Source organism: Carassius carassius, chromosome 10 (genome assembly GCF_963082965.1).
Source record: "Carassius carassius chromosome 10, fCarCar2.1, whole genome shotgun sequence".
NCBI lineage: Eukaryota > Metazoa > Chordata > Actinopteri > Cypriniformes > Cyprinidae > Carassius > Carassius carassius.
In genome coordinates, this window is record NC_081764.1 from 25,703,808 (window position 1) to 25,725,933 (window position 22,126).

A 22,126-nucleotide genomic window follows, 5' to 3' on the forward strand; every position below is an offset into this window, starting at 1 on the left:
TATAATGATTTTTTTTCTGGATTTTTTGGTTATTCTGTCTCTATCCATTAAAATAACCAAATTATAAAGATTACAGACCCTTCATCTCTTTGTACATTTGCAAACTTACAAAATCAGCAGGGAATCAAATAAATATTGCTCCCTCTCTCTCTCTGTGTGTGTGTGTGTGTGTGTGTGTGCACGTGTGTGTATAAATATAATATAATATAATATAATATAATATAATATAATATAATATAATATAATATAATATAATATAATATAATATAATATAATATACTATAATGTGTGGGTGGGCACACTTAAATCCACTAAATGGTAATTTTGAGACATCAATATTTTGTCAAAACCAGCAAAAACTTCCCAGTTTAAGACAGATAGTTTGTAAATGGCCACTATGAGAACCAGGTAGAGTTTCTTATAGTTCAGACTGTAGTGATTAGTGTTAACAAAACCAATGTTATGAATTTGATTCCCAGTAAACTGCATGATGTAATAATGTATACTAATGAATTTCTAAAGTCTAATGAATCTATCATTTTTTCTTCAGCTGAAGGTGACCAAAAGAGGTCTGTCACTTTCACTGAGACCCAGCAGGAACCAGCTGGCAGATCTCCCACAGCCACTCCCAGCCCCAGCAGTGGCCTACCAGGGCTCACAGAGGTTGGGAGGCTGAGCCATTCTGCAGGAGGACACTCTCCTTGTGCCGCATCAGAGTCCTCATCACCTAGCATCAAAACTGCCCAGCACAAACCAGCATGGCCACAGGTCTGATTTTACCCCACTGTCATTCATAAGAACACATTGTTTAAATGAAAGCTTGCAGAGTTGTTGGTTACACACATCCTCAATTTAAAATTACAAAGTGTATACCCAGCTAACAAAACATATGTTGTAAGAATGTTTTGATAACATTCCCATTAATTTATGAAACGGAAATGTAATGACATTCAGACTGTGCAGTTTTTATGGAAAATTTTTCTTGGTAATGTAAACATTAAGGGAATGTTTTGCGAGCATTATGGGAATGTTACATTTTAATTTTCTCTGAACATTCTGAAACAAATTGTTATGTTTAAAAAATGTAAGACAAACATCTAACTAAAACGTTTCAATAAAGAAAGTTCCTTTAACGATGCATAGTTAATGTTTTTTTGTGCTAACGGTTTAAGACCATTGTTAAAACCAAATAGCTTTGAACGAATATTCTATTAAAGTTACCGGAAGAAAATTTGTTTATAACCCTTGCCAGAACGTTATGGAAGTTCTGAGAATATCCCTGTTAGCTTGGTAAGTGCTAGTTTGGATATGAAAGGTTCTATTATGTATGTTTGGGTGCATTGCATCAATGTTGAGTGGAGACAGCATGTCTTTAAAATTGAATGTAGCCATTTATACCTCTGAATATGATGGCTTATATAACCATTGCTTAATTTTCCTCTCAGTATGAGAATAAAGACAGGAAAGATCACGGGAGTGTAAGAAGCAGTCTTTCTCCAACCCCCTCTGCTGCTTCAAGCTCCACTTCTAGAGCCTGCTCCCCTCTTCCTCCTCCCCTTCCCGTCCTAAGTACACCATCCCGACTGGTCCCAACCCAGATCAGAGAAAGTCCCGAGGATGAGACCACTGGACTTCTGCAAAACACGGACACCTCCCTTAGTGTAGGAGAGGACCGTGGCACGGAGAACCCACTCCTGACCTCGCTGCTCACACCGCATGCTCTCTCTCCACTCCCCTTGTCCCCTGTTGACCTGGATCTAGATGAGTCTCACGTTTGAGAATGTCCAGCTTGAATACTGTGCTAGTTTAACAGAAAGTGGGAAAAGATATCCTGTGATATTGTTTCCTGAATAACTTTAACTTACATTTGTTTGTGAACTCCTGCCCACAAGAGTTAAAGCATTTTAAGCTATCATGGGACATTCTCTGCAATTAATAGATATATTTATGAAGCACTGTGCATAATTCTACACATAAATGAAAGCTAATTGTAAGTATAGTAATTCAGTCTTTAGTGAGATAAATTATGTAATTTTAAATGGAACATTCTGTGAAAATTATATAATGGCTACAAAATCTCAGTATTTAATTGTATAGATGTATTCTAAATATTTGTCTTCTAATAAACTATTTATTTTAGAGGATTATATAAAAAAAATACATATTTAAAATATATAGAAAAAAGCATTTATAAAATTTATTCTAATATATTTCTATATTTTGAGAAATATAAAGATGCTTGTATGATATTGATACCAAGTTTTTGGCCAAATATTTGTTTGCAAAGACAAATTCAAAGCATCTGCCAAATTTCAGTGGGAACTAAGCTAAAAAACATAATTGAATATTATACATATTTAAATACATATATTAAAAAATATATTAATATATTTAAATGGAAATATTCTAAGCATCTTACCTGCTGTTGTCCTGATTATGTTGTTGATTCTTATGTTAACTTCAATGTAATTCAACTAATACTTAAACTGACTCAAAATACACTATAACCTTTTTACAGAAACGTCACAAAATCTTCTACATAACATTTTGTGTTAAAATTGTCAATAGAATAAAAAAAAAACTCAATGTCTCATACCCTTGTATTCAGAATGTAAAAGCTCAACATTTTATGTTTCTGTGTCTGCTGCTTTGTGGGCATATTGATTTTTGTCTAATGTGTTGCTATCTGTTGGATTTGTTAAATAATAAATTATTTAATCATGTCATGTTTGGTTTGGGCTTTTTGGTTTATTATAATTAGCATGGTATAAAAAATTATATCTATGAAGAATTTCAGGCCCCATCATAACATAGAAACTGCACTTGTTAAAATGACAAATGACTTGCTTCTTGCGTAAGACCAAGGCTGCATCTCACTGATAGTCACTTGACCTTACTGCTGCGTTCGACACTATAGACCATGACATACTCATAGATCGATTACAAAACTAAAACTATTTATGGGCAGGCTTTAAGATGGTTTAGATCCTACCTGTCCAATTGCTATCACTTTGTCTATTTAAATGGGGAATCATCTCAATTAAATCCAGTAAAGTGTGGAGTGCCACAAGTATCTGTCCTAGGCCCTCTGCTATTTTTGATATACATGTTGCCCCTTGGTAATATTATTAGAAAATATGGGATTAGTTTCCATTGTTATGCTGATGATATTCATATATATTTCAACAAGACCAGATGAAACTTCTAAATTATCTAAGCTAACAGAGTGTGTTAAAAATATAAAAGACTGGATGACCAATAATTTTATCCAATTCATTTCGGAGAAAAAAACTGTACAAAAACAGCATTCTTCCATCTCACATTGCCAAGTTACGTAACATGCTACCCTTTTCTGATGCAGAAAAGCTAGTTCATGCATTCATGACCTCTAGACTGGACTATTGTAATACACTGCTAGCTGGTTGTCCTCCATCTTAAATAAACAATCTACAGTTGGTCCAAAATGGAGCTGCTACAGTGCTTACCAGGTCAAGAAAATATGACATTACTCCAATTTTAGTCTTAATTGGCTACCTATTAGGTTCTGTTACAGTTACAAAGTACTACTTACTTTTAAGGTCCTAAATGGTTTAACTCTTTCTAACCTAACTAGTCTAATATCATGCTACAATCAATACCATTCCCTATATGGTCACAAAACTGTGGACTCTTGGTAGTTACTAGGATAGCAAAGCCCACTAAAGGAAGTAGAGCTTTTTCACATTAATCTCCCAAACTCTGGATTAGCCTTCGTGATAATGTTCGGGGTTCATACACACTCTCTCTGTTTAAATCTAGATCAAAGACACATCTCTTTAGCCAAGCATTCACATAATGTATCTCATAACCCCCTACTTCAGTTACATATGATCAAATGCACATTAAAATTATTTTGCTTGGGTTGAACCTTATAATTTTTTGCTTAGTTGCAACAGCAGCTACACTTATTTTTCTCTATTCTGTTTCTACAAGCTTCAGTCTGGATCCAGCCCTTACAAAGACCTGAGATGACCGAACACCTGAGAAGAGATGATGCCATCAGATTACCTCAGATGATGCCAACCCTCAGACAACATACAAAATGACCAAATGTTGCTATAAATTTGATCGCAACTTGTAATCATTGCTGGATTGTCTGGTTAATTAAATGATATTAACTAACTGCTTGATTTTTACCATACATTTCTGCCATATGGACATCAACTTGAGATAGTCACCACTGATAAGCTATTACTAAATATAATGTAGAAACTTAAATTTTCTGTAAAGCTGCTTTGTAATTACCAATTGATTTGTATGCATTTGTGAAAGTCAAGTCAAGTCACCTTTATTTATATAGCACTTTAAACAAAATACATTGCGTCAAAGCAACTGAACAACATTCATTAGGAAAACAGTGTGTCAATAATGCAAAATGATAGTTAAAGGCAGTTCATCATTGAATTCAGTGATGTCATCTCTGTTCAGTTAAATAGTGTCTGTGCATTTATTTGCAATCAAGTCAACGATATCGCTGTAGATGAAGTGACCCCAACTAAGCAAGCCAGAGGCGACAGCGGCAAGGAACCGAAACTCCATCTGTGACAGAATGGAGAAAAAAACCTTGGGAGAAACCAGGCTCAGTTGGGGGGGCCAGTTCTCCTCTGACCAGACGAAACCAGTAGTTCAATTCCAGACTGCAGCAAAGTCAGATTGTGTAGAAGAATCATCTGTTTCCTGTGGTCTTGTCCTGGTGGTCCTCTGAGACAAGGTCTTTACAGGGGATCTGTATCTGGGGCTCTAGTTGTCCTGGTCTCTGCTGTCTTTCAGGGCAGTAGAGGTCCTAGGTGCTGATCCACCATCTGGTCTGGATATGTACTGGATCCGGGTGACTTCAGTGACCCTCTGATCTGGATACAGACTGGATCTGGTGGCTACGGTGACCTCGGAATAAGAGAGAAACAGACAAATATTAGCGTAGATGCCATTCTTCTAATGATGTAGCAAGTACATAGGGTGTTATGGGAAGTGTTTCCGGTTCCGGTTTACCTAATTAATGCAGCCTAAAAATCCTTTAACAGATTTGGATATTAAAAGCATATTAGTATGTTGTGTAAGCCAGGTTAAATAGATGGGTCTTTAATCTAGATTTAAACTGCAAGAGTGTGTCTGCCTCCCGAACAATGTTAGGTAGGTTATTCCAGAGTTTAGGCACCAAATAGGAAAAGGATCTGCCGATAATACCTAGAATTTTGATATTCTAGGTATTATCAAATTGCCTGAGTTTTGACAACGTAGCGGACGTAGAGGATTATAATGTAAAAGGAGCTCATTCAAATACTGAGGTGCAAAACCATTCAGGGCTTTATAAGTAATAAGCAATATTTTAAAATCTATACGATGTTTGATAGGGAGCCAGTGCAATGTTGACAGAACCGGGCTAATATGGTCATACTTCCTGGTTCTAGTAAGAACTCTTGCTGCTGCATTTTGGACTAGCTGTAGTTTGTTTACTAAGCATGCAGAACAACCACCCAATAAAACATTACAATAATCTAACATTGAGGTCATAAATGCATGGATTAACATTTCTGCATTTGACATTGAGAGCATAGGCCGTAATTTAGATATATTTTTGAGATGGAAAAATGCAGTTTTACAAATGCTAGAAACGTGGCTTTCTAAGGAAAGATTGCGATCAAATAGCACACCTAGGTTCCTAACTGATGACGAAGAATTGACAGAGCAACCATCAAGTCTTAGACAATGTTCTAGGTTATTACAAGCAGAGTTTTGGGTCCTATAATTAACACCTCTGTTTTTTCAGAATTTAGCAATAAGAAATTACTCATCATCCAGTTTTTTATATCGACTATGCATTCCATTAGTTTTTCAAATTGGTGTGTTTCACCGGGCCACGAAGAAATATAGAGCTGAGTATCATCAGCATAACAGTGAAAGCTAACATCATGTTTCCTGATGATATCTCCCAAGGCTAACATATAAAGCGTGAAGAGTAGCGGCCCTAGTACTGAGCCTTGAAGTACTCCATACTGCACTTGTGATCAATATGATACATCTTTATTCACTGCTACGAACTGATGGCGGTCATATAAGTAAGATTTAAACCATGCTAATGCACTTCCATTGATGCCAACAAAGTGTTCAAGTCTATGCAAAAGAATGTTGTGGTCAATTGTGTCAAATGCAGTACTAAGATCCAATAAAACTAATAGAGAGATACACCCACGATCAGATGATAAGAGCAGATCATTTGTAACTCTAAGGAGAGCAGTCTCAGTACTATGATACGGTCTAAATCCTGACTGGAAATCCTCACATATACCATTTTTCTCTAAGGAAAGATTAATACTAACTACTAGTTCTCAGATTCAAAATAACTAGACACATGATGGCGATGCAAAAGAGTTTATTAGTAGAAAATAGGCAATTCTTGGAATGTAACTGTATCAGTACCAATTTTAATTGTTGGCCATAAATGTCTCAAGGAGCTTAAAAAGCCTTTCTTCTCTAGCAGCAGCTTCTCTTTCTCTCCTCTCCTATATTTCTCTGTAGTCCCTTGTGTAAGTGTAAAGTGTAGTCACACTTTATTTTAGGGTCCAATTCACACTATTAACTAAGCATTAACTATAACTTTTGCCTCAATTAACTCATTATTTGATGCTTACTTATAGTTTATAAGGTAGTTGTTAAGTTTAGGGAATTGAGTAGGATTATGGATGTCATGCATTATATGTACTTTATAAGCACTAATAAACAGCCAATATGTTAATAATACACATGCTAATAAGCAACTAGTTATCAGTATGAATTGGACCCTATACTAAAGTGTTACCTGCCTTTCTTCTCTAGCCAGCATCTCTTTCTTCCACTGTTCCTGTCTCGCAAACAATTATCATTCCCAACTCTCCTCCACCTCCAGCGCCTGTCTCTCTCTCACTTCTTCTCTGTCCACAGTCCTTCGATCCTCTATCTCTCTCATCCTCTCTCTCTGAAGCTTGTCTCTCGTTCCTCCTGTCTCATTTCCATCTACTGCAGGGTTGTCAACCAGTCCTTTTCCTTGCACTGCTTGATGGGAGGAGCTTCCTGAGCAGATGAGGACATCACTTTGTACTTCTGTTTTAGATTCTCCCACTTTTTTAGAACCCATACAGGTGTCATTTTCCCTACCAGCTGTTTCTCTTTCACATACAGCCTGTAGATTGACAGATCAACAGCATCAAATAAGCATGTGGACAAGACAAGGAACAACAGCACTACTGTTCTACTGCCTTTAAACAGACAGTTTTTACTGAATCTCCATACAATCAGATCTGCCGTGTTGGCATCAATCCCTAAATGCACAAAGACGACTGGTAAAGAAAGATATTTGCCTTTGACCACATTTGAAGATGGAATGAATCACATAACGTTCGCGATACTGGTGTATGCAACAGTAACAGCATGCTGATCATGCTGTTACTGTTGCATTTGAGAAGTGAAGAAGGTAAAGAATTCTGGCTAATCATAAACCGACATATTTTGCTCTGAAACTTGCTACTTGCACTTATAGACTCCATCCTCCGAATCCATTTTATTTTTTGGTTTTGTTTAGCATTGTTTTCTTCTCCTGTCTTTTCGCTCCTGTGGGTTTGTTGTTTTCCGTTTAAAATGAATCATAATCCCTGAAAAGGGGAACAAATTCTCCCGTGCGATATATGTATGTATGTATGTGTGTGTGTGTGTGTGTGTGTGTGTGTGTATGTTACAGTAGGGGGGTTGTCCAGCAGGGGCGCTGTAGGAACCGCGGCTGGAGGAAATGACGTCAGCAGCAGGAACGACTAGCAGCTCTTGAAAGAGAGAAAGTGTGTAGTCACCGTGTGTTACCCGGTCTACGGCTTTATTTTCAGCACAACATAATAAAATCATTAAACCAGTTCTTAATATCAGTGCCTGCTTTTTACATTTGCCATCATGGTAAGTGAACAGGTTTGAAGAATCAAGTATGTTTGTTTAATGTATTTGTCTATATTAGCACTGTAGCTCATTAGCCATCCCATCTTTCCAGACGAAATTAGTTATCAAATTATTTGTCCTAACTTGCAGTTCATATTGCTTTTTAATAAGGAACTTCTTTGTCTATTAAGTTGACTTCACATGCATAAAAAGCTTTATTGAGCGTGTACTTTTGAGCTGGATTATTTAAGTCGATCATATTTAAAACGAAACTAAGTGTTGTACTTGGATGCCTGCCTGGGCTAAATATGGATGGTGATCACTTGTGTGTAGACGTATTTTATATAATAATTTTCATAAATGCATCGGTATTAAAAGGGGAATTCGGTAGAACTTTTCTTTATCAAATGTGTTATCCTTCATAAGCTTTTCTGATGCATTGGATAACAAATAGTTTTTAAGCCTATATAACTTTTTGAAATATGTATTGACTGTATAGAAAAATTGAGTTTTATTGTCTTATTATTTTCTACCCATAGTCTATTATGTCATATAATGGAGGTGCCGTCATGGCAATGCGTGGAAAGGAATGCGTAGCAATAGCATCAGATCGGAGGTTTGGCATCCAGGCACAGATGGTTACAACCGACTTCCAGAAAATCTTCCCTATGGGAGACAGACTCTTCATCGGGCTGGCAGGCCTTGCCACAGATGTACAGACAGTGTAAGAATACAGTGTCAGATGCATTATAACATTTGATATTAAACATAACACTTGTATTTGGTTGTAACTTTTTACCTTTCTCTCTTGTTTTAGATCTCAAAGACTGAAGTTCCGCTTGAACTTGTATGAGCTGAAGGAAGGTCGTCAGATCAAGCCTAAGACCTTCATGAGCATGGTGTCCAACCTTCTGTATGAGAGGAGGTAAAAATGCATGTCTGTACCTGCTAGTCACTGTTCATTGGCACCAAAGAGAAAACCATAACTGGAAATGGAAGGAAATCACAACATAACAAACTTTGATCTGAAGCAAAAGAGTATTCTGTTGAAAATCAGACAAAGGTGCTGTAATTAACGGCATTAATAAAGAAGAGAAACTACAATCCCATTGCAAACTACAATCTCAAATTAAAAACAATGGAGAAATATAAAAGTATTGACTCATTCACAGTGCTTTATGGGAGTAAGTGGGTGCTAAAGTGTTCTATTGGTATGATTAGTTTGGTTTTACCTTTCTAAATCAACTAGTCGGTGTGTTATAATACTAAACAACGTGCATGCAATTTTGTGGCATTTCAGATTTCAAAAACACAGAAAGACATGTGACCAATAGAAGATTGAGAGGTCACACTGTGACCTCTTAGCTAAATTAAAAGAATGTAACATTGAAATCTGCTGGTTTGCAGTACAGTTGAAAAGAATGAATACATATTTTTACATTTTGGACGTAGTAAATGTTGTTTAAAAAAAGAGTGTGACATCATAATATGACCATTGCAGTGTCTGTAACAGTTTTGTGTGTTAGTGTGTCTACAGCATAATTCGGGTTTAACTGGTTTAAATGCAGATATCAGCAAGTCTCATGTTGACAGTACTTGTAGACCTGCTAAAAAGCATAGAACACTGTCAAAATCTAAATCAGCTAATCAGATGTTGTCAGTCATGCAACCCATCCCTAGAACAGTGTTTTTCAACCGTTTCTGAAGCACACCAACAGTACTTATTTTGAATGACCTTGATGTCTCTACTAAGGAGCTGATGGGTTGAATCAGATATGTTAGATTAGGAAAAGTTTGGAAAATGTGTACTGTTGCTGTGTTTCCAGGAACAGGGTTTTGAGACACTGCCCTGATATGTAATGTTTAGCACTTATGTCTTTCTCTGCAACATTCCCATGTGCACTGTGTACAGAATTGAAACCTGTCATGTCCTTGTCTCAGGTTTGGGCCGTACTACATTGAGCCTGTGATTGCTGGTCTGGACCCAAAGACCTTTGAACCCTTCATCTGTTCCCTTGACCTTATTGGATGCCCAATGGTGACAGAAGACTTTGTTGTGAGTGGAACTTGCTCAGAGCAGATGTATGGCATGTGTGAGTCCCTGTGGGAACCTGACATGGTAAGTAGAGAAGAACAAGACTATGTAACTGTATTGGACATGAAGACTGATTTATCTGATCTTGGTCTGGTAATCTTACGGACGTGTGCTTTTGATTGTGTTTTCTAGAACCCAGAGGATTTATTTGAGACCATCTCACAGGCCATGCTGAACGCTGTTGACAGGGATGCAGTGTCTGGAATGGGAGTCGTTGTTCATGTCATGTAAATATATATTTTCAGATGTCATCAACCTTAGTTAAACTATGGCAATCAGTAACTCTTAACTACGTTAACTGATTTGAATCAAGATTGTCATTTGTACTGAACTTTATGAACATAAAATTGCTTTAGTCATTGTATAGCTATTTTTGCTTGATTTATTGTCGAATTGATTGTAGTAATGCATGGTACAGATTCATTAATGAATTTCAAGACGATGAAGTTTTTAATTTTTACATTTCTAGTTGAATTCAGTGAGCTAATTGGTGTATTTGTTTTCACAGTGAGAAGGATAAGATAACCACACGCACCCTGAAGGCCAGGATGGACTAGTGAAAATTACTACTGCTATGCTTTCTCTCCTACAACCCCATTTTTTGTACTGAAATAGAATTTGCTTTGTTCCATTTGTCATCATCGAAATGTACTTGTTCAATAAACATTTCTAATATTTACTCTTTTGCCAGTTATGTGGTCAGAGATGTTTGTAAATTATTAATTTTTGTTAACTTATTTCTTGACATTTTAAAGAAATGAATTTGTTTCCTGAATGCTTATAGATTTTATTGTAAACAATTGATCCATGCATCTCCACACATTTATGGGGAGTAACTTAAAACTGAAAACTTTTTTACATGTTTTGGCCATTCATTTGGAAGACAATGGCATTTTGGGGGCCTGAAAACAATTTGAAAACAATGGCAATGTTTATGAAAATGCTACTTCTGGTTCATTGCGACTTTACAGGGATAGTTCACCCAAAAATGAAAATGCTGTCACATTTCTGAGTTTCTTTTTACTGTTAAAAAAAGAAGATATTTTGAAGAACGTTAATCAAACAGTTGCTGGTAGATATCGACTTCCATAATATGGGCAAGCTTTGCTGTTTCAGGGTCTGGGAAACATAAAAGTCATGGTAAAAACAAAAGATTTGTCCCCTTAGAATATTTTAAAGATAATTTTCTAAAAGATATTAAGCTTCACAGATCTCTATTTTAAAGAATTTAAACAATGTGGAACAGTCCTTAAGATAAAGTCACAGTAACAACGACTACTGAACAGCAGAAGAAAGATGTCCAGAGACCCTGATCACCTGTGTATAAAAAGAGTATATTCCACAATAATGCCACAATATATAAATCCTATTTTTATATATACAACATTCTGTATCTATAATAAAAGGTCTTTATTTTTGTAATTTAATAAAAAAAAATGCTTACTTCCTTATATTCTAAATTCATTGCACACAAACTGAAATATTTAAAGTTTTTTTTATTTTAATTCTGATGGTTACGACTTATAGCTTAGGAAAATAATTCAGTATCTCTAAAAAACTAGAATATTTCATTTTGAGCTTGATTAGTTTTATTAATTTTGAGTACAAATACTGGGTACCTCTTGGGCTAGTTTAGAATATTTAACGTCAATTATGGGAAAGACTGCTGACATGACAGTTGTCCAGAAAACAATCATCAACACCCTCCACAAGGAGGGAAAGCCACAGAAGGTCATTGCTGCATTGCAGAAAGGGCTGGCTGTTCACAGAGTACTATATAAAAATAAATTCATAGGCTAGAAGGAAAAAGTGTTGTAGGAAAAGGTGCACAAGCAACAGGGATGACCACAGCCTTGGGAAGATTGTCAGGAAAAGCAGATTCAAGAATTTGCGAAAGCTTCACAAGGAGTGGACTGAAGCCGGAGTCAGCACATCAAGAGTCACCACACTCAGACGTCTTCAAGAAAAGAGCCACAGCTGTCACATTCCTAGAACCAAGCCATTCCTGAACCAGAAAAATGTCAGAAGCATTTAATCTGGGCAGAGGAGAAAAAGAACTGGACTGTTGCTCAGTGATCCAAAGTCCTCTTTTCAGATGAAAGTAAATTTAGCATTTCATTTGGAAATCAAGGTCTAGACTAGAGTCTGGAGGAAGACTGGAGAGGCACAGAATCCAAAGTCCAGTGTGAAGTTTTGAAGTCAGAGATGATTTGGGGTGCAGTGACGTCTGCTGGTGTTGCTCCATTGTGTTTTATCAAGTCAAAAGTCCATGCAGCCATCTACCAGGAGATTTGAAGCACTTAATGCTTCCATCTACTGACAAGCTTTATGGAGATGCTGATTTAATTTTGCAGCAGGACTTTAGCACCTGCCCACAGTGCCAAAATTATATTACTTTGCTTGATTGGCCAGCCAACTCACCTGACCTGAACCTCACAGAGAACGGGGTATTGTGAAGAGGAATATAAGTAACATGACAAACAATACAGAGGAGCTGAAGGCCACTATCAAAGCAACCTGGGCATCAATAACACCTAGCAGTGCCACAGGATGATCGCCTCCATGCAACGCTGCATTAAAACAATAATTCATGCAAAAGGAGACCCAACCAAGTATTGAGTGCATAATTAAACCTGCTTTGGAGATCTTGAACATTTCTGTTTTGTAAATCCTTTTTAGATTGATCTTTGAGAAAATATTCAATTCTTTTCAGATACTGAATTTTTTACTTTCCTAAGCTGTAAGTCATAACCATCAGAATTAAAACAAAAAATCTCTTGAAATCTTTCAGTTTGTGTGCAATGAATCTAGAATAAAAGAAAGTTTTATTTGATACAAAAAATAAAGAACTTTTCCATGATATTCACATTTTCTTTAGATGACCTTTAATATCACATTTTCTCATTACACATTATTGGAGAAGTTGTGTAAAAACTTTGACAGATGTGTTTTAACCCATAACCTTGTGTAAACCTCTTCTCACTGACCACTGGGTTCTTTTATTTCTCGTGCCTACTCTTAAGACTTTCCATACTTTACTTTTGTAAGCAAAAATCTATGTTCAGCTTCATGTGCTTTTCATTGGTGCAAGTTTCCCAGCAAACACAATATTCCTAAAAGTTGAACTGATAATCTGTCAATTTCTATGTATAAATGTTTATTATATTTATACTATATAATTTCATACTTTTTTGATACATGTAGATAATCAATGTTTTTTTTTTCCTCAGGACTGCAAAATCAACAGGTAAAATCATCTGGTATTGATATTTTTAACCCTTATAGTTACATTTTGAACTGCTAATATCAATAGCTTTTGACAAGTGATCACAATATACCGTATCGACCCGAATATAAGATTACCCTAATTATAAGACGACCCCCTTTTTTCAAAATTCCAGACCTTTTGGAAAAAGGCTTTTTGAAAACCAAATCTTGTTTGTTTTTTTCTCTCTCTGTAAAACAATTTTTTCCCCTAAATTTTTCTCATATTCCATATTTTTCCTATTTCAATTTTTGTTTTGAAAGTATGGTAAATACTGATAAATGTACAAACAATAATCACATTTAAAAAATAAACACTTTTTGATATACCATAAAAATAACAGGTAGCACATTTTAATTATATAACATTTAGTCCATCCATCTCATAGTAGCCTACCAAAATTGTATTAATAGTAGAAGTGACATCTTATTGTAGTCTTCAAATCTGGGTAGTCTTATGTTTTAAAATCAATTACAGACCAAGTTTGGTCCCATATCAGGCTAATGACAGTCACGACTCAAGCCGCTGTAAGCATTTTAGTTTTCTTTTGTTTTCACTCGACATCTTTACAACACACCTTACATTACTTATTTCATGAACACTCGTTTTATGCGTTTTTGGCGCCACCTATTGTTGTGGGTGTATTATTGATGTATTTCCAAAAAAACATTGTCTTATATTCGGGTCAATATGGTAAAGTGGGATTACAAGGATTACCACCATCGGTGATTCTTCACCATCTTGCATTAAAATTGTACAACTGGTATTAATGCATACTGTGGCAAGCTTGGCTCTCAGTACTGTTCTATGTTATAGCATACAGCAGCCAGGATTAATTGCCAGTATTCTCTTCCTAGTAAGAAATATAATTGGGATATTGAAAAGGAGATACTGTTTTTACAAGATGTACAATGCTTATGAATAATGGGAAGTAATAAACTGGGTAATAAGTATGAATACATTAAAACTCTGATATTTGTTTTTTAATGTCTGCAGGACTGTAGTCTTCTAAAAACAAAGCCTGACGCCCCTGTATCACCACAGCTCAGATCATAATAAAGTTCACTCACATCATGTATACTATAGTACCAAGGGTTTTATGAAAGGCTCACATAGCTAAACACAATTCTTTTAAATAAAGGCTTGTCTCATAAATAATAAAGTCTCCTAATAATATAAAGCATCTCTTTTCTCCCAAAATTACTGCTTAAAGCAAGACTGTATAGGGTTTTACTAAAAATAAAAACACAAATTAGCTGCCTTAAACACAATCATGGCAAAATCACCAATGTGTGGCTTTAAAGGAAATTTTAAAGCTTTTGTCCATGAACCACAGCAACTCAATTAGGTCCAAGTATTTAGACTAGGCCACTCCAATTGTTTTATTTTTTTTTGAGCCATTCAGAGGTGGACTTCCTCCCATGCTTTAGATCATCATCTTGCTGCATAATCAAGTTGTGCTAGAGATTGAATTCATAACGTTAAGGTTGAACTACTGATGGCAGATGAACTATTCTGATGACGTCTTTCATACTTTTCTGGACCTGGACAGCTTAACTTACTTCACAATCTATGGGACAGTCACAGGCCTCCCGGTCTTCATCCAAAATATCTTCAATTGTGTTCCGAAGACGAACTAAGCTTTTATGGGTTTGGAACGACATGGAGGCAAGTGATTAATTAAAAAAATTTCATTTTGGGGTGGAGTATCTCTTTTAAGCATCTTGCTGGTCTTAAAAGATTGTAGAAACAATAAAATAAGAGACCAATGTTCAAAAAATACATTTATTAGTAACAAGAATCAGAATGGACAATTATTCCACCATGTGATATAGTTTATGACTGCCAAGCAATTAAGCAACCTGGGGCCCATTTCAATAAGGAGGTTTAACTAACTCTGAGTTGAAACTTACTCTGAGATGGGAAACTTGAGTTTTCAGTTTCAGAACAGCTAAATTGTGTTCGTTCAATCAAATCGGAGTAGGTTGACTGAGTTTAGCACGTGCACCACGACTATGAGAAGTCCCGACCAGGTTAGGTTTACAGAGTAAGTTATCTCTCTTTCAGAAATGGGCTTGACTACCCTGCTTTCTCGGGTTTGACAAACCTCCCATTCTGAAATGGAAATCCCAGAGTTTCCCTCATTTCAGGGTTAACATGGTCAGAGTTTTCACTTAACCTCCTTTCTGAAACGGGCCCCTGGTGCTTTATCATGGTTACAGTTATGCATTTTTTAAAGCATTGAGCAACAGCTCTTAACATCAAATCATGATTTAGAGTAAGAACTAATCTTTATACATTTAGATTATTCTAGGACTAACATGTTGTATGAACAGTTCTAGAACCACTAGTCTAAACTTTAAAAGTAACATTTATTTTTGTATGCATGTTTACTAAGAAATAAACGTTTACCAAAGCTTTTTGGTGCCACATGCTTTTTTGTGGAATAACTAAAGTGTGTGGGGGGGGGGGGGGTGTAAAAAGGGACAGAACATACATCCTGTTAACTATACAAAAATAAAAAGAATCTATTTACAGTAGTATTACTCCATGAATTATTCCAAAGCAGTGGTGATTTTGCTGTTGTAACGTAAAAGGAGTACACGCTCAAAATGTTCATCTGAGAGGTGATGTCCTTTTGGGGTCATAATATTGCCCCCATTGTTGAAGAGCTGTTGTACTGGAACACTTGAGGGTAGAGTTGTATTGAACTTGATGAACACTTTTTTCACTCCTGGAAATTCATTTAAGCATTTCAGATCTTTGTTTGTGCCCTGAAGATACAGCCACACCTCTTCTGATGCTTCCCTCTTTCCACCTTTGTTGGCAGAACTTCCAGGTCCATACGAGAAGAATTCATCCTCATGAACAGAGCCTCCATTGGTCTCGGTTTCTTCGGTCCCTTGGTCGACCTGTAATACTTCAGTGATCAACTGTGCTCGAAGACTCTCCCTCTCATCTTCTGGTAACCACCAGAGTCTAAACTGTGGCATGGTGGCTGTGGCCAATCTGGCATCAGAACTGCCAAACACCTGCTTGAAGCGAGAGTCAATTGCCTTAACAGTGCTGTCGATGACCTTGGAGAAAAGGCGGGTGTTTGCTGCCTTTTCCTCAAGCTTCCTTTTAAGGGTCAACAACGTTGGTATCACAATGCCAAGGAAGCACTTGTCTTCACCATGTAGAAGGTCAAGCGCAAAAGCCACTGGTTTGAAGACGTCAGTATATTCTGTGAGATACGCAGTTTCATCAGGTGTAAAACATGGAACACCTAAGATTTCGGTCAATTCGTTGAGCTGTGAATCAGTAAGTGACATCAGCTTGTTAATGGCATAGTATTCTGAGCTCCACTGATTGAGACAAGGAAATGTGAATTTCATTTTCGCAATGGATTCCATTGCATCAGCAGCTACGGTGGAAGTTTGGACCTTGTGCCATATTGCTGCACATTTTTCAGTTGCGCTGCTGTGCAGTTTACCTGTCTGTCCCTTTGAGACAGCATCCGCTAGATCCTTTGAGGCAATCAAGTTCAGTGTTTGAGAAGCACACCGTTGGTGGGGTGGCAAGAAATAACTCAGAAAGAAGTCTCCACCCATTTCTCCATCACAAAGAATACTGCCCAAATCCTCAAAATGACTTTGCTCCACATCTTGGTCATCCTCAGAGGAGAATTCTTTGAAGGCTTTAATGAAATTGTTACCATTGTCAGTGACGGTGGCCTGAACCTTGCTCTCGATGTTATAGGACGAATGAATTTCTTGAATTTTAGCGATGATGGTTTCACAAGTGTAGCTGATGGGGATTCTTGTGCAGGCAAGAGCAGCAGACTTCCTTTCTAGATTGTCCTCAAGCCAGTGACAAGTCATTCCAAAATAACTTCTGTCCTGCACAGACCATACATCAGCAGTTGTACATAGTGTCTTCACTTTGTCGAGTTTCACTTTTAGCTCCCCTTTCATTTTATTGAATGCTACTTCAAGTTTGGTGATAAAAGCATTTTGACTCATGACTTTTTTGCCCCTGCTTAAAATTTCGATCAACCTCCTGAAACCAGGTTGCTCTAGAATGGAAATAGGTTGCACATCCTCCACAATGAAATTGAAAACCAGGGTATTTAGCCTTGATTGCGATGTTTGATAATAAATTGTGGGATCAATCTTAGCTTCTTTTGCTTCAGATGGTTCTGCCGTTTGATTTTCCAAAATGCTTGGTCCATAACTGCTTGGTCCATCACTGCTTGGTGCATCGCTGCTTGGTGTATCTCTTATTTTTCTCCTACACACCACAGAATGCTTTCTCTGGAGGACAAAGAAAATGAATCAAAATAAGACTTATTTTCTGTGCTTAAACTTGGTGAAACCAAGGCAGATTAAACACACTAAAACACTTTAAGACATTAAATGATAAGTATGTATCGCACTAGAAAAATTTACATTCAATAGAGATTCATTCATTCATTAGGAGTATTTTGCAAATATTTATGTCTTCCAGAATTGAAATCAATAATGAATGAATGACCTATGAAGGATATGAGTCCATCTTGAAACTGCTTTTGTACAAACAATGAAAGTCAATGGGATCCAATGTTTTTTTTGACCCCACTAACATTCACTGTATGGTCACAACATTCTCTCAAAATGCCTTCTTTTGTGTTTCACAAAAGACAATAACTTACAGGTTTGGAACAACTTGACAATTAGTAAATGATGACAATTTTCATTTTTGTTTGAACTATCCCTTTAACATGTTGGACACAGTGGGACAGTGGCTTTGAGGTTAATTGAACTAGAAGTGTAACGGTATGAGATCATCACGGTACAACGAAAAAGTTAATAATTTGAATAGTAAATTATTACATTTGTTGTTTATTGCAGTTTTTTCCCTCACAGTAATTGTATTTATTAATGTTTCTTCATTAAACAGTCGGCCTGCACTAATTTGTTGCATAAGATTTTTGTGAAAATTATGAAGGGGGATCATTAATTTATTACCTTTTATTTATCAACAATTTACAGTATTTCCACTTACATTCATCTTTGCAAATTCCTTGGGATGGTGGTCACGGAGATGGTGCGCCATGTTTGAGGTGTTGCTTGCCCGAGCAGACACTTTTTTCCGACACATTCTACAAATTGGATAACCATCAACATTGATGGTGCCTCCTGGGTCTTTTACATACCCAAAATACTCCCATACAGCAGACCTTAGCCGCTTGGATGGGTGAAAAAGAGGCTCAGGCTCCGATATTTCGCTGTGCTGGCGTTTGCGCATCTGGCAAGGTGAGTGACACTTAAATGAAAGAGGAAAAAGTCGCAATTTAGACATTTTATAACTCTCTCTTAATTAAACGTAGATTAAATATAACCATAATTCATTTTTTCTTTGGTTTTATTAAAAATAAGAATCCTTCTTGGACTATAATAATGTCTGTATTTAAACCGTGTACCGTAAAATCATACCATTACATTGCTAGTTGCAACAGATAAAGTGCTTTGATGAATGATAATTATTTGTCATACTATAATGAACATGTCCTAAACCATCTATTGTCTCCGAAATTGCCCCAGTCCCTTATATAGTGCATTATGAAAACTTCATATAAAGGTCCAGTCAGGGAAAAAATGTGATAAATCACCAGAAAAGAAGAAAAAACGGGATACAAATTTTTGACCAAACCGCCTAGCACTATATGCTAGTAATGCTACAATCCTCAAAAACTAAAGAATACCCAAAATCCATGATTATGGTATTTTTATTGGTGAAAGCTAGAGAAAAAGACTGTAAAGAGGAGTATAACTGCACAATCTGTAAGGAATTACCGCAAGGTATTTTTATTATCAATTACACGATGTACGAATACCAGTATGAAGTGTAACAAAACTAAACAATTCAATACATGCTAAATGAATAAATGTAAATGTAAATACATTGTTTTTATACTGATTGAGGCTTTAAGCATTTACCTTATTAAAACAAGAAAACAAACAAAAAAATTGTCGTGAAAATTAACGTTAAATGGTAATATTCTTGCTGAATGATAGTGTATACATTTTTTTTTTTATTTGCGACAGCCTCACAGCCAGAGGTGTAAAATCCTTGAGTAATTTTACTTGCTTATTAAATTTAAGTATTATATTGGGGGAACTGGACTTTACTAAAGTGCATTAAACTGAATACTTGTAATTACACCATGCGCGTCAATCAAATTAGTAACATGATATGCTGATTAATAGAGCTAAATCGCATCTCAGTATTTTCAGCGACAAACAAACAAACAAACAGAAAAAACAGTGACTCAAACAATTATTGCAGATAGAAGCAATGAACTGGCACCGCAAAACACACGAGGCATCTTTTTGAGCAATGTTTCTGAGTGATGTTGTTTGGGCACTTTCCCATTGAGAATGGGCAATATATTTCTAAATGGAAAATTTAGATCAGTTGTGGGCCCTGTGTCTCAATTGGTTTCCCGTTGATGGAAACATTGTTGAAAAGGTTTCTACAATGGTAAAATGTTAAATACCTTTTTTTGTTTGTTTAGTATGTTATTTCTTTTTACAATACTTAATGCCATTTTAGAGTTGTCCTTTTTTTACTTTCATTCAAGTAGCCTATATTTTTGTCTAGAAAGTTGGACTTTTCAGTAAAATTTTGACTCAAGTGTCCACACTTTTACTTAAATATTATCGAGATTATTTACGCACCTGTCCGTCCACAGCTCTCTCCAGCGCACGATGTTTACATCATAGTCTCAATTCGATCTGCAATTTCCATTCACTCTTTTCTCGTGTAGTAGACTACATGATATCCACTATATAGGGAATAGGGGTCGATTTCGTACATAACATTTTTCATAAATCAAAGTCAAACACTTCGCTAAGCCCGCCTTTAAAACGTTATGGACAGATCCACTGCCGCCGTCCGCCATTTTCTCAGACGACTATTTGCTTTTTTTAAATGTAAATATAGGGAGGATATGCATGTTTTGATAGTTTAAACTTTATTTTACAAACATACAGTAAGAGTCCGTTGCCTATTAACTTATAATAGTGACATAAGCGCCATTTTTTTCCTTCTGCAGAGCACAATAAACAAAATACATGCGGTTACTACTCCTTCCCAAATGGCCACGTCTTACATTAACATTTGCCCTAAATGTATTTTACCAACGTTTTTGTCATTTAATCATTAATATGTTCGCAGAACAAGAGCTTGTTTCAGAAACGTCAGGAACAGTTCTTCTCACCTAACGTTACACCAATCCTTTTTTAAATTAAGCCTTTTCATTTATGGATATTGGATATTATATAATACCAGACCCAATTTGGCACTCTAACATCTAACTTATCACGGTTCCTAAAAGAAATGGATTTACTATAGACTCAAAACCACTCCCACTTTGTTGATCATCTGTTCCACGTTTCGCTTAAAACTTCGCATGAAAACCAGATAAAGTGAAAATCACTGCCTAACGTTACATGTGTTTATGAGCCACCAAATTCGATCATATTTTCGTTTCCTTGTATTCACATATAGCAGTGCAACAAAAGCTTTATCTGTACTCCACCGAGAATCTACCAAAAAGGGTATACTTTTGCATTGTTTTCACCACAAACTCAAATATACAATAAAAACACAATCGTTGGGTGTTAAACTGAGAAAACGTGCACATGTTAGCCTAACGTTACCTCCAAATGCTTCTTTAGATTAGACGTCGAGTCCCTTGCAGTGGATAAGATGTTGATCTTTGGTAGGCAGAGGTTGCACTGAACAGTAATGTTTCTTCCTCTTGTGTCTCTGAACGTGAAGTGGTGTTTGTGCATCCAGTGGTCAAATGCTGAACGAGACCGCTCCATCTTCACACGAAGCTCCGGCGTGGACAGCTCTTAGAAAGCGTACTAACAAAAACAGTCAATTACTCTTGCTGATTCATGTGTAATCGTGTCATAAAAAAATAAAATATACCATATTCTATTGGCAGACTCTTGGTTTTTGTAATCTAATTATGTAATCCAAATAACGTATCCGTTACTACCGAACAACAAAGGTGCATTTCCTCAGGAATAATTTCTTCTCTCTTCCCTTTGTTGTTTCAGGCGTGGGGCAAACTAAAATAGCTCATTACCGCCACCTTCTGCTAGCACGGGGCAGATACACTACCAGGGGTCTCAAATGGTTTTATTACAAGTAAAAAAAAAAAACTTGTTACTATTTAATTTGGTCAGTTAAATAGTAAACGTACAAAGTCACAATCCAAGCGGTGTTACTATGATTAGAGCAGCAGCAACCAGATACATTGCAAGCGAATTACATTAAGGTTGCGCTATTTCTGCTGCACTAGCAATTAATCGCAAAGTAGATTTTATGCAAATCAACGAGTGAATTACCCACTGCTTTAAAAAAGATATATGTTGGACATTATTCAAGTTAAACGCACAGGCACACAAACACATTTTTAGTAATGTTAAATCTTACTTAAAATGGCCGATTAAGCAGTTTATATTGTGAAATATATATTTCTAGGTTTTGTTCGGTTTGCATTCCATTTGGATATAAATGGTCCTTTATCTCACATAAATGTAAAACAATGAGCTGCTAACGGAGTGTCCTGTGGATCACCTTTATGAGGCTGTCTGGGTCTTGGAGTCGGGCATCTAGCTTCATCTGTCTTTACTTTGGTTAGGATCAGATTCCTCTGCAGTTGTTGTATGTTGTAAAGAAAATAACTACATATCCATTCATGTCATGCAACCGCATGCAACAGGCAAGCACAGGCTATTATCCCCCAACAATTTTGCGCAAAAAAACTTACGCAAATAAGATTGGGATAACCT

General features: G+C 36.4%; 3 protein-coding genes and 1 long non-coding RNA gene across 6 annotated transcripts in view; 3 read left to right on the forward strand and 1 right to left on the reverse strand.

Moving 5' to 3' along the window:
* The window catches only part of LOC132152321 (protein unc-80 homolog), an 84,733-nt gene extending 82,625 nt beyond the window's left edge, over positions 1-2,108 (forward strand). The window contains 2 exon segments of the mRNA XM_059561107.1: positions 551-768; positions 1,446-2,108. Coding sequence (XP_059417090.1) covers positions 551-768; positions 1,446-1,778 — 551 coding nt within the window. The 3' untranslated portion in view covers positions 1,779-2,108.
* A 5,658-nt stretch (positions 2,109-7,766) lies between these two features.
* LOC132152003 (proteasome subunit beta type-3) lies at positions 7,767-10,709 on the forward strand. Its single transcript, XM_059560620.1, has 6 exons — positions 7,767-7,956; positions 8,475-8,659; positions 8,753-8,860; positions 9,877-10,054; positions 10,163-10,257; positions 10,539-10,709. Exons 1-6 carry the CDS (start codon positions 7,954-7,956, stop codon positions 10,585-10,587), a joined length of 618 nt encoding a protein of 205 aa, XP_059416603.1. The 5' UTR covers positions 7,767-7,953; the 3' UTR covers positions 10,588-10,709.
* On the forward strand, positions 8,867-9,394 carry LOC132152004 (uncharacterized). Its single transcript, XR_009436460.1, has 2 exons — positions 8,867-9,089; positions 9,236-9,394. It is a non-coding gene; the product is annotated as an uncharacterized LOC132152004 (long non-coding RNA).
* Positions 10,710-15,791: 5,082 nt separating the features above from the next.
* LOC132152005 (zinc finger BED domain-containing protein 4-like) lies at positions 15,792-21,388 on the reverse strand. Of its 3 annotated transcripts, XM_059560622.1 has the most exons (4): positions 21,258-21,373; positions 20,981-21,190; positions 18,321-18,581; positions 15,792-17,590 (listed from the first exon to the last, which is right to left on the reverse strand). In XM_059560622.1, the coding sequence occupies exons 2-4, from the start codon at positions 21,146-21,148 to the stop codon at positions 15,851-15,853; spliced, it is 2,169 nt and encodes a 722-aa protein (XP_059416605.1). In that variant the 5' UTR covers positions 21,149-21,190; positions 21,258-21,373; the 3' UTR covers positions 15,792-15,850. The 3 variants fall into 3 exon arrangements, with proteins under 3 accessions (XP_059416605.1, XP_059416604.1, XP_059416606.1); XM_059560621.1 differs by having other exon boundaries at positions 20,981-21,388; XM_059560623.1 differs by lacking the exon at positions 18,321-18,581 and having other exon boundaries at positions 20,981-21,383.
* Positions 21,389-22,126: the final 738 nt, after the last annotated feature.

Bases quoted from the DNA above. Each gene is read 5' to 3' on its own strand.
- LOC132152003 (XM_059560620.1), top strand. The intron at 8,660-8,752 runs GTAAGAATACAG...CTCTTGTTTTAG, and splicing joins GCCACAGATGTACAGACAGT to ATCTCAAAGACTGAAGTTCC. The intron at 10,055-10,162 runs GTAAGTAGAGAA...TGTGTTTTCTAG, and splicing joins CCCTGTGGGAACCTGACATG to AACCCAGAGGATTTATTTGA.
- LOC132152005 (XM_059560621.1), bottom strand. From the start codon at position 21,148: ATGGAGCGGTCTCGTTCAGCATTTGACCACTGGATGCACAAACACCAC. The intron at 18,582-20,980 runs GTAACGTTAGGC...CTTTCATTTAAG, and splicing joins ATCTAAAGAAGCATTTGGAG to TGTCACTCACCTTGCCAGAT. The intron at 17,591-18,320 runs GTAAGTGGAAAT...TTTGTCCTCCAG, and splicing joins AGGAATTTGCAAAGATGAAT to AGAAAGCATTCTGTGGTGTG.